A 16,496-nucleotide genomic window follows, 5' to 3' on the forward strand; every position below is an offset into this window, starting at 1 on the left:
ACAATCTTTGCCATGGCAAGAAATCACACCAATGACAACGACTTATGTCGTTCGGCTAGAACGGTACATGAACATACCGGCTCGGCAGCGTACCGTCGAAGGTGAAACCGGATTGCGTGAATAGTACACAAGATCTTTTCCCAGGGTGACAAACTCTGGGGCATGGGCTTATGGAAGTTTGTATGCCGTGAGTGTGTATGTAAGCAAGAGTTTGGGGGGGAGGGATAGGAAAACTTTATCGTACAGTTTTGGGGCATAACGTGCAATGCAAGTGTCTCTGCTTGAGAGTGGCACGACTTATCACTTCCTAGCACACGTGGCCCGCATGTGTCTTGTTCTTTCAGTGTGAAATTTATTGAACAAGTGTTAGCTGCCCGTCTAGAACATTAACGATAAGGGAGGTAGGTTTGGTAACAATTTTCAACAGCATTCCATTCACTCCTTACCGGCGCTGGTCAGCTAAATCTTATACATAATAGTATATATATATGATTACCACATTTACTGCAATAACTTTACCTCTTATCTTATAAAAAAATTCAAATTTCTTATTTGATGTAATACAATTTACAGGAGAATTTGAGCTGCTAGCTGGTCGTTTTTTCTATTTATCAATATCTAAACGAAAAGGAACCCGACTAGCGTACACGAGAAGGAAAAGGATTTGGTGCCAGTCCTATGGTGTGAGACTTCGACACCGCTACTACTAATGCCTTCTTAAATCGGCCAGAATCGTTGTGTGGCGTTACTGTTTGCGTTTTCTATTTTTTCTAACAAAACCGGAAGAAAACTGTGACCATGTCCCCTGTACTTCCGAGTGCAGTTCTGTGATGCTAGAGCCGCAACGGATGTTTAACTACGCTCGACAGCTACTAGTGTCAGCTGTGAAGTTCCTTAAACACCAAGCGCCAGAAGGAAAAAACTTATCCTACAGGGTAGTAGCACGATGAGTTGCGTCGAGGTGATTGTGTCTGTTGTCTCGAAGCTCTTGCGAAAAGTTTCGCTGTCAGCCAACCGATGCCATGTGCTTCATTTGTTAGGAATCCAGGAAAGGAAGTTTCTCGCTTTATCCCAGGAGATGTAGTCATCTTGCACACACAAACACAAACAGTGGATTGAACCAAAGTGGCAAGTATTGAAGTAAAAGAGATTCGTTCCAAAAAGTTAATCGGCATATTGTAACGGGAAATGAAGGATAAGGTATGCGAACAGTTCGGAACCATTGTTCCGAACCCAGTGCGTTTCTCTTGCACCACACACAAGAGTACCAAATTGTGCCTGTGTAACGATGCCTGTATTTACCTGTTGGTGGGGCATGATACAACCCACGGAAGCGCAGAGACTAATGGGCCAGCACGGATAATATTCTCAGCCCCGATAACTCGATGACGTGCCGGAATAAATTTCCCTACGGTTTTAGAACGATGGGGCGAGATACCATCAAGAAGTTTATCGTTTCCCCTTGGGTGGCTTAATGTTATCACCAACGAGCGGGGACATTCATTTTCGTTGCGGCATTGAGGGAACAATACCTTCGCACCTGCTCTTAGCTTGTGTGTGAGTGTGGTTAGCAACAAATACAGCTTTTGATAAATCAATGCTGGATATCAACAAATTTACTTGGTTGTAAATAAGTACACGGAGCAGATTCTGTGCCAGAGAAAGCGGAGTTGTTACGCTTTTGCACTCCATTGAGAAAGCTGTTACGAATTTGCATAAATACTCTTGAGAGTTACGCAAATTGAAATTCATTATTTATCAGGCGGAAGGAAATGTTTAATATAGATGATAACGAATATTATCATGATTTTCTTTTTCGGCACCTTGCAGTTAGAAGGGTAGCTGGTGGCAGAATTGTTTCATTGCGAATGTCACGCATGATCCCCTCGACTGTAACTGTCTCGTGATTTTGGGAAAAGGTAGTAATAAAACAAATAGAAACCGATAGCTTGGAACATATGAATACCAAAGCTAACAAAGATTGAACGAAAAATCACGCTCAATCAAATGAATGGGCAAACAAATAGAGGGATAACCAAAAGATAATGCAAACACACAAGGAAACCTAATTATGCGCAGAAGTTATCGGCAAATAAATACCCTTTCCGTGCTTCTGGTCATTGGAAGACGAAATGAAGGAGCTCTGCGTGCGACTGTAGTACGGCGAAGACACGTAAGAGGGTGGAATTGGCTGTAAACTGGACGAAATTTTGCGCGGTATCGCATCAATGATGTCGGAGTCGGGAAAAAAGATTTTGGCACGCGACGGTTTGCCGAGGGAAGAAGCACCACCAGAAGTTCCACCTGAACCGGGCGCAAACCCGGATGGTGCCGATAGTTTCGAACCGGAAATCATCGTCCCTTTGCCAGACGTTTGGAATTGGAAGTTGTTGTTGCTTGCGCCAGAGCTTGAACTTGTCGCAGAATTAAGCTTCACCACCGGCGGTGGTAGCGGTGGCATTTGACCTGCCGATCCCTCGGACAGTGGTGGCACGTGCGGATCGTGTTCATCCCGGATGGAAGAATAGGGCTGCAGCTCGGGATAAAACTGCTGTATTTTGTCGTACTGCTGGAAGACCTCCGGTATGCGTGCATTGATGGAGGATGCAGCCGGATAGCGGTCATTGTATGCTGGGCTTGCCGTTACGGTGTTACCACCGAACGAAACCGTTGATGCGCCTATGCTACCGGAAGGTAGTACACTGCCCCCCACCATGGTGGCACCTTGCTGTACCATCGATGAAGACGATGACAGCGTTGTTGATGTGCCACTGCCAGCGGCAGCCGTTGTTGCGGTGGTGGTTGTGGTCTTGCGAACCGACCCTGCCGAAGCAGAGGATTGGACGGAAGCGGGTAACTTCGAGGGGGATTGAAAGCCATTTTGTTTGACTTGTTTCGGGGCCTTGATAGCGATCTGCTTATCCTGTGTATTCGAGGTCACCGCATGGTATTTGTCCCCTTTGCCGTAATTAATAGTTTGCAATGGTGGCGGTGGCTTTTGCTTTGAGGAGGGGTTTTTTCGCCCACCAGCGTTCGTGTTTCCGCCGCCATAGTTGTGGAGGTACATGTTTACCGCGGTCTGTTGGTTAACTACCGCTAACGAAGGCCGTGCGGTTGTGGTTTTCGAAGAGTTCTTATTCGACTTATTTTTGTTGTTTTTTCCTTTGTTGCCACGATTACTATTGCCACTGTTGTTGTTGTTGTTGTTGTTCATGTTGCTGCTACTACTGCTGGTACCACCACCGCCATTACTGTAGGCAGCAGTTATTCCGTATTGAACCGATACCGATGAACCCGATTGGTGATACTGGGTCTGATACTGTAGCTGTTGCTGTTTGCGGTTTGGTTTTGAAGCGACCGAGGACGAAGACACAGCCGACATTCCTACTGTGCCAGTCGAGGAAGATGTCGACGACGATGATGCCGGAGAGTAGTAATTCTTTGATCCTCCACTGCTGACCGTATAGCCTTTGAACCCAGCGGCGGGTAGAATCGGTGGCAGTGCGGGCGATGGTGTTGAATACGGTCGCGAGACATTCGATGGATCATTCGGATCCGGTGGAATGTTCGTACCGTACAGCACCAACGACCAGCTTCGCAAAACCGAGTATCCTAGTCGGAAGTGTTCGCGAAACAAGAAGCATCCGGTTGAATGTGGCAGCGTGTGGAGAAATTAAATCAATATAGATAAAAGACAGAATGCCGGAAACGTGCCGTAAGTGGGAGATATGTTCTTTGGAACAAGAATCGACGTTACTTTTAATTAAAATCGATCCACCGCTCATTTAAAACCTTCATCATTGAAATAGTTCAAGTATTTATGTATTAAAATGAATTTACGCTGCTTATAGAAAGTGCATGTCCTTAGCTATGTCATAAACAGACACACCCGTCTAAAGAAAATAATAGACTTGCATCAATTGACAAGGAATCGTTCATCTACGATTAATCGTTCATTGGGATCAACAAGCCAGCGGAAATATTAATGATTTTAACCTGATATGATCATGACACCTTTTAAAGCTAAAAGTTCGTTTGATTTGATACCAAATCAAATTAACTTAACCTAATAAAATGTTACTTTACGCAATGTGAATGATTATATAGCCTTTCCAATTTTGGAGAAAATTGAGTTTCTACTTAATGCTAAACTTTATGATTTTGGATAATTTGAAATTTACTGGTTCAGGATTCCAGGAACAAAACCTAATAGTTTTCATTCTATTCATCATTAAACTCACCTAACAAACGACCTTCGTTGTGGATCTCCAGCTGCCAGGTACCGTGCGGTGCTTCTCCCCACGTATGCACCGACATGAACGGCCATTGATTAAACCCAGACCGCGACGAATCGTGAGATCTAACGATTTCAACAGGCATAACGCGGAAAATGAAATAAAAAAGAAACGAATATTAAACAAATAGCACCGGGTGAGAGCGAATTTTCAGTACGTATTTTGCTATTTGTTTTGCAGCTGTTTTAAAGGATGCTTTCTTTACCTTGGCGTTAGTAACGTGACCCGCGTTCCAGATGGCGAGGTCAGGAAAATTTTGATATCACCTCGGCGTTGCGAAGTGAGGGTGATTTTTGCCTGTACGTGCTCCAGATAGTTCACGCCCATGCAGTGCTCCACGGTCAGCTGCATGTTCACTTTGGTTCGGGGAGGTATTTGTCTGCAAAAAACGTTGAATGAATATGTAAGCAAAAACCGTACCACACTAAGCAAACGAATGCGCTTCAAAAGATTGGAACAGGAACAGCATATGACGTTGGGCTTGAATTATCAACGTCAAGCAACGTAAAATAAAAACCCCTGGCGATGTTACGCCATGCGAGAAACTTACTTGTCCAGATGTCGAGCGTTGATTTCGCAGACCTGCTGCTCCGGAACGGTTTTCCAGGTGCGTGCCAAACGGACCATGGCCGCTGCATCCATTAGGCCGTAACCGAACGAATGGGACACTCTTCGGCCGACACCGTTCACCGACCAGTTCGGATCGATTAGGTTAGCCGGTTTTGCCGTTCGGACGACTACGAAAAGGACATTGGAAGCAAAAAAAAACAGGGATGAATGAACGAATGCTTTTGAATATGCCATGCGAACGGACCCGCTGTTAGTGCTAAATTTCATTTCCAAAGAAATGCGCTCAGGTATGTGACTATGCGCCCATCTTAGCGATATGGTCCCTGTTTGACTTACCGATATGCTGGAGGTCACGCCAGGTTAGATTACGGTTGGCTTCTAGAACCAGCGCCGCAATGCCGGCTGCTAGAGGAGCCGATGCCGAAGTGCCCGTGTGGGAAGAAGTGCAGGTATGATGAAGATCCGTTGTAATCACTTGCTTTTCATTAGAGTTTCCGCTACTGTACGTCGTCGCTAGCGTTGAGCTACACATTTCCGAGAACCTGACGGCGAGAACAATGCCACCATTAGAACAACGTAAAGCACCTTCCACTATTTACACAACAAGATTTATGTTTTAGCGATGGCGTAGTTACTTACCAAGGCACCTGACCCTCCTCTGACGTGGACGATATCGAAAGCGTCCAGATGGAGTTGGTGTAGCCATCACAGTTACAATTGTCATGCTCGCGACCACCGTTGCCGGAAGCCCAGATAAATATTGAACCCTTGCCCCCACGTCCATTACGAACGCCCTCAATGAAGGCGCGCGTTGCCAGTTCTCCCGGTCCGTCCACTGTTTTCCCGTCATCGTCCGGGCCCCAGGAGGCGCTGTAGATGTCTATGTGCTGTGAGTTGTGACCCAGTGAGCGAGCCTCCACAATATCAGTCACGTCTCCGTCTAACATTCGCACACCACCGACTTTCGCGCCGTAGGCAATTCCAACCGCACACTTCGAATTGTTCGCCGTGGCCGCTACTTCACCAGCGCACCGCGTTCCATGACGGTTTGAGTCGGTTAGATCGTAATGTGGCATCGGATCGTTGTCCGAACTATTTACATCGTACGAGGCGTAGGGATCCTGAAACGAGTATTGAAAGCGTAATTAAAGGTCAATTGACAAACGAAAAGCATTTTTACGCAAAACATTTAACAAAATTCTGACCTACCAGGAGTCATTTCGACTGGTTCAACATTCTAAAACTTAAATAACTAATTCGTACCGATAGCTGACAGTTATGGATCTATCAAAATGTGTATAGTTGGCACTCAGTACAGTCACTAGGTATACTAATTAACTAATACACAGTTACCGCAATCAAAAACTTCGAATAAAAACCGATAATTTGGGCCAATATCAAGTTCTTTAGCTTCAATGACGTATGGCTAAGTAAGAAAACAAAAACGAACTGGGCGACGAAGAAGCCTTTTTAAAGTCAAGATCAGTATGAATATTCATGCGCACGGAAACGCACCAAGCACTGCATCACCGGTATTGCACACAGCGATCTACATCGAAATTCCGTTCAAACAGTTTCAAGCGTTTGCACTGAAAACAGGCGTGAAACCATACCTTTAACCAAAGGGATGCTTGCTACTCGGAACGGAGAATGGGTGAGTGCAATTAAAAATTCTGCTCACGACAGCTTACATCGTTTCGGCAACCAGTGCCGCCACCATCGAAAAGCCGTGGTGGTGGAAATTGTAGAACCATGCTTCTGACCCGCCAGAGCATGCATGTACAAGCAGACCACCACGGACGGACGCCAGTGTACCCAGCGTATATACGTGTGCATGGAAAGAATTTGTTTGCACTCCCTGGAGGTGAAAGCGGAACAAGTGAAACACACGTGAGCATGAAAACTCATCACACCGATGGTAACTCAAAGGGAGTTCGAGAGCTCCAACAGAGCAGAAGGGACAGAAAAATTCATAAGGGTAGTTCAAATTAACCCTGCAGTGCTGTTAGCCAAACTTTTTCAACCGCCAGGTGACAGGTGGGAATTTTTACACCGTGTTTAATCTTTTTGCGCCCGGTATAGGGATTAGGGCTTGCGCTCGGTATGGGTACAATGGTTTTGCCGTCATTTGCAAGCTTTCCCTGTTGCAATCTGTGTTGGTGGTACATGATTCCGTGTACTTGCTGAGCAATTTTTTGTTCTCCTTTGCTAACTTAAGTTCTGTTGGAAGCGATACGTCTTTACAGTATTGAACCAAAATGTGAATACGTATTACATATTTAATGTGCTCACATAGTTATGCTCCAAATCTGGATGATCCGATTCCAGCCCATCGTCCAGAATCGTTACCACGACTCCTGTCCCCGTTACACCTTCCTTCCATGCAGGGATCACATTCATATCCAGCCCATTGCCGCGGTTCTGTAAGAAATCAATAAAACTCTTTTATTGCTGCACGCACGGATCTCAACGCTCAATGCAGTGGGGCGGCAACTACTTACCAAATACCACATTTCGGGCCATTTCGGGTCATTTAGTTGGATGGGCAGCTGGTACGATTTCGTCAACGGTCGGAAGTCGCGCTTCTGACGCGATTTGGCTCTCTGTTGTTTCGCCCAACGAACTCTTCGGTCCGATTCCAACCGTTGCTGGTGAGGTTTGGAAGGATTCAGCGAGCGTTTGTGCAGTCGACTGTGCTCGAAGTGGTAGTGTTCGTGGAAAATCTGTTGAAGAAAAGATGCAGCAATTGTAAATATGAGTTAAAGAATTTCTAGTTGTACAAATTACACTAATAGTTGCACAATCTATTGCACTTATACGTGCGAAAGCTAATTGGATTGGACAATGCTGGAAAGCTGTGAGAGTTCAGACGATGTATAGACAGCAGTGTTGTGCAAGATACGGATAAAACCTTTCATCATTAACCAACAATCTTACTTTCTAACTGTCTTTCCCATTCGTTTTGACGAGATCGGTTTTTAGGTGCGAAAATGCCTCACCGAAGAACACGGTGCAAAGTTAAGCCAGCAACCCAAATTACGTAGAAGGGATCAACAGCTGCGTTAACTTTATTATTTCTCATTTTCGACTGCGTGTGGCTTCGAGGAATTTTCCTCACACCAGTGTCATTTTGTACTTGTGCTATATTTTTTCACAAGTAAATTCAAGTTCTCCTCCATTGGCATCTTTACAAAGGTTAGACTAGAAAAGGAGACACACGTTTCGTTCCTTTGCAAAGGGGGAAGTTTTGAAGGTAAAAAAAGGACGTCGAACCAAGTTTTTCAAACTCTCATTTATCCGACTAATTTGTTGGTAGCCTGCTGGTGTTAGTTCAGTTGCACAAGAACTTCAGATTAAATTTTATAATTGAAAATGTATGCCTGGCATTAGGCAAATGAATTAGCAATCCCTATCGAAGCAAAGATTACTGCAATGTAAGAGAGATATCTTTAAAATATGTGATGCTTTATTTAAGCTTTTATTAAACAAAATATATCTAACTCGGATGTTTTGCATGACTCATTTTACATTTACGGAATTACTTTGGTTTATTAAGTGTTCTAGTATGTTTCCCTTTGTTTTAGAAAGCTTTTATGTTTATTAGTAAAACGATTTTGAAAATTTCCGTTCACCCACAACACCTCCTGCCTTGGTTTTTGCATTGTTCCTTTACCCGGTGCGTTGTTTTCTGCACCGTATGAATAGTTATACATTCTCAGCGGGTGCTGGTTATGAATTTAATTTAATAGCAACGCTTCGAGTTCGCTCACTTTTACCTACTAGCGTGCCGGCTATGAATTCTCGCCCATTGTCTATTAGCAGCACAAGTGGTGGAAGCTGTGAGAGCATAATTTGCGCTATTTACAAATCAATGTTCTGAAGGACAAGATACCAATGTAATGTAAGGGGTCGGAAAAATCACTATACTACTTAAATAACTATTAGTTCTCCAGGAATCCTTAAATTAGTGGTACAGTCAACAAATCAAAGCATAAATCTGCTGTACTAGACATACACTAATTTAGTAAGCCGGATACCACAAATTTACTATTTACTGTATGGTATTTTAGTATACCCGTAATATGCTATTGCAGCATACGCTGTACTATTTTAGAAGGCGGAATCAAGGCGAAAAATCAAGAGATCTGGGCCTTCTGATTCTGGGCTTTTTCAACTTTATTTACCCGTAACTTGGATAGTTGTTCCGGGCAACGAGGGTTTGGTTCGGATTGGACGTGTCGTATACATTTACGATACATTTCATTCGTGATTACTGACCCAGGTTCGGGACTAAGAAACTACAACGGCCAAATATCTAAAACACAATGCAGGATGTCCAGATCAGACAAATGAATATCTCACACTAAAAGACGAAGCCGCTCAGGCTCAATGTCTATAAAAACCTAACAACAATAGCTATATGTGACTTGGAACATGCTTTGCCGAATATTTTTTTTATGAGAGCCAAGATTACATCCAAGACAAGGCATCTCGGGCGATGTGAAATTTGACAAATTATTAAATTAAATGAAATAAAATTACCAACGTCCACCAATAGGCAAGAAAACCTCTTTTTAACCATCATTGAGTTTACGCACACAACGGAATTCTGTTGCAAAGCCCTTGTAATCGGGCCGATTAGCTACTCCAAATTCCATACAATGTTGTGACGTGATTAAATGAAGCTGTGATTGACGGAGGCGGCTTCAAAATTAAAAACGTACGAACAAGAAGAACAAGGAAGTACTATGAGATACCGGAGATGCAGGATAATCATACAACTGACAAACTTTTGCTCCCTGCACTCCCCCCATCTGTCTACGAACTACGAAGACACATAATGCGAACAATAGTTCGAGTAGTGGAGATGAGACATCAAATTGCTCCCAGCCTTCAGATGGCAATACACGTGTCCACATCATCCGACACAATGGTGTTGCAGAAAGCTTTGGTTTTGTGGTCTCTCACCAGCCATTTAGCAACATAGTAGTCTGTACTCGTTTGTTCTTTGTTCACAAGGTGGTGCCTTGCACGCGTTAAGAGAATTCATTAGACAGCATGCTAAATCTGAAGCGACTGCTGGGGTGCTGCCTTCTGTTCCGGTTGTAGAAATCCACGGAAGTAATTAAGCTCGTTGTTTCTGAGAAATGCAATTCTTGTAGCTAAAGGCAAATAGTCGAAAGCCACACCTAGTTCTCCAGGAAATTGTTCCCGGGTCGAAAATGGTTGGAAAGTTAGAATGTGAACTAAAAGATTTTACTCGGGAAAACTGTGGGTAAAAATGGTGGAGCACTTCTGAGAACTGTGCTGTCAGTACAACCAACGTGATACAACAGAAACCGACAAGGAATCCGAACAGTAACGGAATATTGTGAAAGGTGCTGTGCAGAAAATTTAATGTAATTCCTTAGCATGAATGCTCTGAAGCATGAATGCATGAACCAAAGAACGATGATTGATTTGATTATTTTATTTCATGTCAAACATTATTTACTTATCATTGAAACAATATTCCCTGTACTAGCATTAGAAGCGCATTAGCAAATAATTATCACCCAGCAGTCCATATCATTGCATAAAATCATTAAAAAGTAAAATAAAATCACCACTGACATGATCTGTCTCTCCATCATTCTGAAATCCTTTTTTACGCCTTCCCTTTATGAGAGAACTTGACTCTAAATGACTCTTTGGGACAAAAAATAGAGCAAAAAAAAACCCATCCTAATCACTGTCAATCTTTTCGAAAAGGTCAAACTTTCCCAATTAATTAACCACTGTGGATAAACCGGATAATAGCAGTTCCCATTTTTTTACAGATTTATTTTTTGTACTACTCTAGCATGTTGCAGTTGACAGAGGGTTACTATAAATAAATCTAATCACAGAAAAGTAAAAGACCCTTGAAATAACTTAAAAATCCCTCCTAATTAATTCACATAAAAGTCTTAATCACGCCATGCTAATCACAATGGACACAAAGGAACAACTTGTTACAAAACTTTTATCTTTATCACTAATTTTTCTTCACAGATCCAGTGTCAAGTAGTGCATAAATATAAGTAGTTGAGTAGTACGCAATTAGGGAATTGAAACAAAATTAGAACAAATGAAACAATGATATAATGAATAAATGATAACAATCTTGTAATGTAGACCTTAGTTGCCTTTTTGGAAGGTGAACAACCATTTCGAACACTTTTACCTGTTGGTAAAAGAGTTGAAAATAATTCGGAATGTAACTGTTAAATATGAAATTGAAATTATCACAAAAAAGCGATTATATTAAAGAAAATTTATCAAGTAAGAGCATTTACGAACATTATTTAAGACAACTACCACAACCGAAAATATGTACACAATACCCGTCCAAACATTGGAAGCAAATATGGAGAAATCTACACAATAGTAATATGATAAGCAACCAGAAAAACCTTTACTTCTATTTAATTCACGGAAAGGTACACAACAACGAAACACTCAAACGAATGAACATTAGAAACTCTGAACTATGTGAAAAATGCAATGTTATAGAATCGCTAGAACACAAATACGCAACTTGTTCCATGATGAAACAAAAATTGGAAATTTTTCTAAAACTAACCGAACAATCAATTTGTACAAAAACTCAAAGCTGGGAAGAACTAGTTTTCCCTGATACCACCAAGAAAAGAGCGATTCTCAAACAATTTATCAATTACATAAATGCAGTTAATCAAAATCCCGATGTAGACATAAGTGAGGAATTATTAAGTGTAGACTAAGATATTTTATATTGAAATACAGTTTTTGTTTAAATTTTAAAAAAATTCTCAAAAGCACTATTTTAGTAATTTTGATGTACGCGAAGCAAATGGTCTTTTATAACTCCTTTCACTTAGGTTTTGTGGAACGAAGAACAGAACTACAGAGTTCGCTGACCGCTTGACCGGTTTGGATTCACCACTTAACGCCACCCAACATTATCTCTTTCTTATGTCTGAGGACCTACTGCAAGGCTCATGAAAATGCCACAGCAGGCGCCTGTAGGAAGATGCACCGCCCGAAAAAGGGGTTCCGTTTTTCTTAAATAATAACATGATAAGAAACATTGGCAAACAGCTACCATAAAACTGACACCGCCACTATACCACCGTCAGTATCTCTATGCCAGACTCAGTCTTGGCACAGTGTTGCCAGGGATTGCCGAATATTTTTCCGTTTTTGTCTGCCATGCCAGCCCCGCAATCTTAGTTATGGCATGAGTTTGCGTTTGTCAGCGGCCGTGGAAAATTCAGGTCAATATGCTGGAAACGCCTTATAGAGAGGAAAACCATTCCGGGCTGGCTTGCACACTACATCATCTTGCATGCTCGGTATGGAGAGGAGCAGCAAACAGTCTGTTGCAGGCAAATGCATGTTACGCTTGTTTCTTTTCCTATTGTTTTTAATACGCCGAAAGCTGCGACGATAGCTGCAGTTTCGGTCAATGACTTCTGTCGGCCAATGGAGGGAAAGGACCCAAAAAAAAAACAGGGAAAAGGCGTACTGCATTTGCACCAGAGCAGACCGTTGTACCAGCTTACCGCTCATCCCGTTCCTCCGTTTTTCTCAGCACATGAAAATGAAAGCGTTCTCGGCCGCCAACCACAGCGAAAAGACATTAAGGTTAAAACCCTATTCCCTGCAGAAAAAAGTCGTAAAACATCTCTCCGATACAATCGCTGCTTTTAACTCCCCACCCGTCCTGGTTTTTTTTTTCTGGCCGGGGAGCTCCATCCGTTGCGGTGTGCAGTAGGGAGGATCATTTTGCAGTCAGGGCTTTTACTGCTTAACCTAGGCATCGAAAATGCACGAATCTCTTTAGAGCGTTCTTTTCAAATTTTATGTCCAACGAAGTTTTGCGTCCCCTTTGCGTCCAGGCTGGCCGCCTGGAAATGAAAGCAATTGTATGCTTTAAGACGATTCGTCGCATCGGAACTACTGCCAACACGAGCCGAACACACGCTAAGCGTAGAGGAAATCCGGCAGAAGTTAGCAGTAGCTGGTGGTGGTGCACACACTACCAGGGCCACTCCAGGGTTTCGAGGGATGTGTTTTTTTTTCAAATCTCTGCTTCACATGCTCACCGGATACAAACATTGTTCAGTTCAACTGCAGTGATTCCGCAATAACTCACAGTTAGAGCGATAAAACTGTCCGTCTGGATGGCATGTTTGTTGGCGCAATTCAAATACAAGCACAGACCAACAGCTACGACAAAGGAATGAAATGAAACAATGGGTTCTAGCACTCGGAGGATAATTAACACGAGCCATTTGTATTCTTATACGAGCGATCAGATTAATAATTAAAGTTCTTGCTTGATGAGGTATGAAGAGTTGTTTTTCTATGATTCATCACTGCACACAGCAATGTTATTGAGTGTAAAAGTCAGGTGCATTATTCAGGCCATTGGTGATTTAACCGCGTATTGATATACTCATCATAATTTGGTTTTCGATTGAGGGGAACTTCAACACGCGCAACCTGTAAGCCGAAATCCATAGGAAATTAACTTTACCAAGAATTATAATTTGCGAATTTTTACTTCGTAGAGCCCATGCTCAATGGCTCCAACGCAGACAATAAAGCTGCGGCAGCTTAACATAATAGCTTTAAATAATGTTTTAATTTAGCGAACTGGCGCCCCAAGCACACAATGGATGGAGCTACACAAGGGTGAGAGGTTTGATCAAATCGATAACCTCTTCCACGAAACAGGAAGCTTCCGGTCACCGTCCCACACAACAGACCGACGATCGGATCCGCGCTCGGTTGGCATTGAACGGGGAACCGATTTCAATCGGATACACTAAACCTATTCCCATGAATAATTTATGTGCCTGTCTTATGCCATCCGGCACTCTTCCGGACGTATTGATCATTTTTTATTCCAATTCTTCATAACAGCGCCACACATAACATGGCACGAAGGCTCTCTGCATGAGGCCTAGGAGGTAGCGGCGGAGGTTTGGTAGGTTTTCCGCCCGTGGGGGATGATACATGTTGCGTCGTCAACGTCAATTGAAATCCGATTTGATCGGTATCAATCAACTGTCAACTGCAGAAGTCACCTTGGAGAGCATAAGAACCACACTGCATCCACGCTTCAGATCAATTATGGAATTTAGTGTACGCTTAGGGGATTTTTATTCAGTTTGATGCTGATTACGGTATGGTTATGTAAAAATGTTTAACGACAACATTCACATACGTTTTAAAGGTAAATATTCATACGGAACACACTTCGAAGGAGCAATCTTGAAGCAGGAGTGCTAATGACAGGTAGGTTCAATCAAGATACGAGAATTTTGCCTCCGAAAACAGAAACGGAAAATTCTGGTTATCAGTCCATAAGCCTTTCGCCTTCCTCCAGTTTTGTCGGTACATTCAGCGGAATGGATATGAGCAAGGAGACTCATAATTCTATTGGGATTTCTAGATGAGCTTCATCGATAGAAGAGCTAACCGTACCCAGCAACTTTTCTGCCCTCTGCTTCCGCCGGTAGATAAATAAGAAGTTGGGCGTAACGTAAAGATGGAAAGATAGTCGCACTGGGAACGGATTAAAAGCTTGAAAAGTTTAAACTTTTCCCCGTTACTAAATTCGGATTGATCACTATGCATTGGCCCCTTGTTGGCTCAAGGGTTTCTCTACTCGGACATGGATGGAGGATGAAAGCATTGTCTAAGGAGTCGCTTTTGGAATAGTGCGGCGGCGGCTTCGCTTCGATTACTGCCGGATGTTAACCAGAAACAATGTTTAGAAAGAGTAGAGCCATTTAGCAAAGGTGTTGAGAGATGATTTAGTGATTTGGATAGATAGCAACACCAGCCTTGTTTGTCGAAAAACTTCCCCACAAATATGAAGCCTTTGGGAGGTATGTAGACAATCTACTCGTGATATGGTGTTACGCAGTGATATACTTATTACGGCCTCATTTATTTCGTTTCCCAAATAGAACAAATTTAAAAGGCACTATCAAGGGGTTTTTGGAAAATCGTGGAATAAGAATTATACTTTAACACTAGAACTACCAAGCGTTTTAAGCGTTTATTTGTTGTTAATGGTTTCTTTATGGGGAGGCCCGGTGGCATGATGGTAGCGGTGCCGGTCTTCACACGAACGGCCCGGATCAAAATCCCATCCGGACCAATCCCCCGTAGCAAGGACTGACTATCCGGCTACGTGGTTAAAATAAGTCGATACGGCCAGGTCGTTCTAACAAAAAAAAAAATGGTTTCTTTATATACAATTTCGTACTGCCGGGTTATGTTTAAATGTGTTTTGGAGATCTTTAAAAAAAATATGTAAAATTCATGCACCAACAGCTTCAATTGTTTAATAAAAAAAAGTGATAAGATTTAAGCGTTTCAGTCCAAAATGACTGGTCTGGTAGTTCTAATAACAAACGTGCCACACACTTCGGGCGACGTTTAAGGTCAAACATCAGACATTCAGATTAAATTCAGTTTCCGGTTTTGTTATGCACTTAATTTTTTATCTTCTCTTTAACTTTTAAAACTTTCGTGAAAATGTACATAAAAATCTACAATGAAAATGCCCCATAACCATTCTTGTTGGAATACTCACAAAAAACATATTCAAATCCAGCTTCCCAAACGTTTAGCGCGCAATTCATTTACGCTGCACCCATCAAGCACTATGTAGTAAGCCACAGTCAGACCCGCCGGTCAGCGTGCAAAATAGCGGTCATGGTAAAAAAGCTTTTTTTTTTTTACAACCATTACGTTGAAGCTGGTAGAATAGAGAAACAGGTGGATTGGTCCCCAAGAGCCGCCAAATGCACGTTTGCACGTTTTTACCTTAATTTAACTGCCAGGGCAGTGCTGGATGGAACCGGGCACGAACAAAAAAGCTTCAACTAAATTGTATATAGGGATATTCATCGCGCTGAAAATTAAACTCACGTTATTCACGTTTTTCATTATGGCTAAGATACATCATCTGCAGCACTGCAAGGGTTACTACCAGAGATGCACTTGTCACTACATTCTTCTACTACAGAACAAAAAAAAAATGTTACTCAGTTGAAACTTTTCGATTTGTTTTTAAATTAAATCCGCTCAGATTTTGTAAAAACTTTTCAGAACATTCTATTTTCGCTGTTAGTTACAAATATCATTTATGAATTGTTCGATTCAATTAACATAAAAGAGAGAGGAAAAAAATCCACCCGTATCACGCATATTAAAGGTATGAAAAAAGGAGAATAAATTTTCGTTAACTTGCAACAGCATTTCACTGCAACGAACTGCGAAAAGCTCGAAAATGCACCCGTACTGAACGACGTATGAGCGTTGAAGCAAAAGCTTTTCGAGCCAGGGGGAGCCAAGCCAGCCATTTTTTGTGCCAGCCACCGTTACCGTTAGTAGCTGGGGGTCAGGGAGTGGCTCGTAGCGGCAGGAGAAATTTATGGTGGAAATATATTCTGCTGGTTGGCTATTTTTTATCCGATCCCATTCCCACCATCGGTAGTCGGCAGGATGGGGGGGGGAGGCAGGCTTTTAACGGCGAAAAATGTGCCAAGAAGCAAATGATGCCATCATCCAGGACGACCGTACATACATAACACCACCAGCTACTAG

General features: G+C 42.5%; 1 protein-coding gene across 1 annotated transcript in view; it reads right to left on the reverse strand.

Annotated features, from left to right (window-relative positions):
* The window catches only part of LOC128299376 (furin-like protease 1, isoforms 1/1-X/2), a 130,056-nt gene that overhangs the window by 11,250 nt on the left and 102,310 nt on the right, over positions 1 to 16,496 (reverse strand). Inside the window, exons 3-10 of the mRNA XM_053035323.1 lie at positions 7,367 to 7,588; positions 7,158 to 7,286; positions 5,505 to 5,986; positions 5,202 to 5,407; positions 4,846 to 5,032; positions 4,501 to 4,674; positions 4,242 to 4,360; positions 2,101 to 3,612 (exon numbers count right to left, since the gene is read on the reverse strand). Coding sequence (XP_052891283.1) covers positions 2,101 to 3,612; positions 4,242 to 4,360; positions 4,501 to 4,674; positions 4,846 to 5,032; positions 5,202 to 5,407; positions 5,505 to 5,986; positions 7,158 to 7,286; positions 7,367 to 7,588 — 3,031 coding nt within the window. The remainder of the gene's footprint in view (positions 1 to 2,100; positions 3,613 to 4,241; positions 4,361 to 4,500; positions 4,675 to 4,845; positions 5,033 to 5,201; positions 5,408 to 5,504; positions 5,987 to 7,157; positions 7,287 to 7,366; positions 7,589 to 16,496) is intronic.

This window comes from Anopheles moucheti, chromosome 2 (assembly GCF_943734755.1).
Source record: "Anopheles moucheti chromosome 2, idAnoMoucSN_F20_07, whole genome shotgun sequence".
NCBI classification, from domain to species: Eukaryota; Metazoa; Arthropoda; class Insecta; order Diptera; family Culicidae; genus Anopheles; species Anopheles moucheti.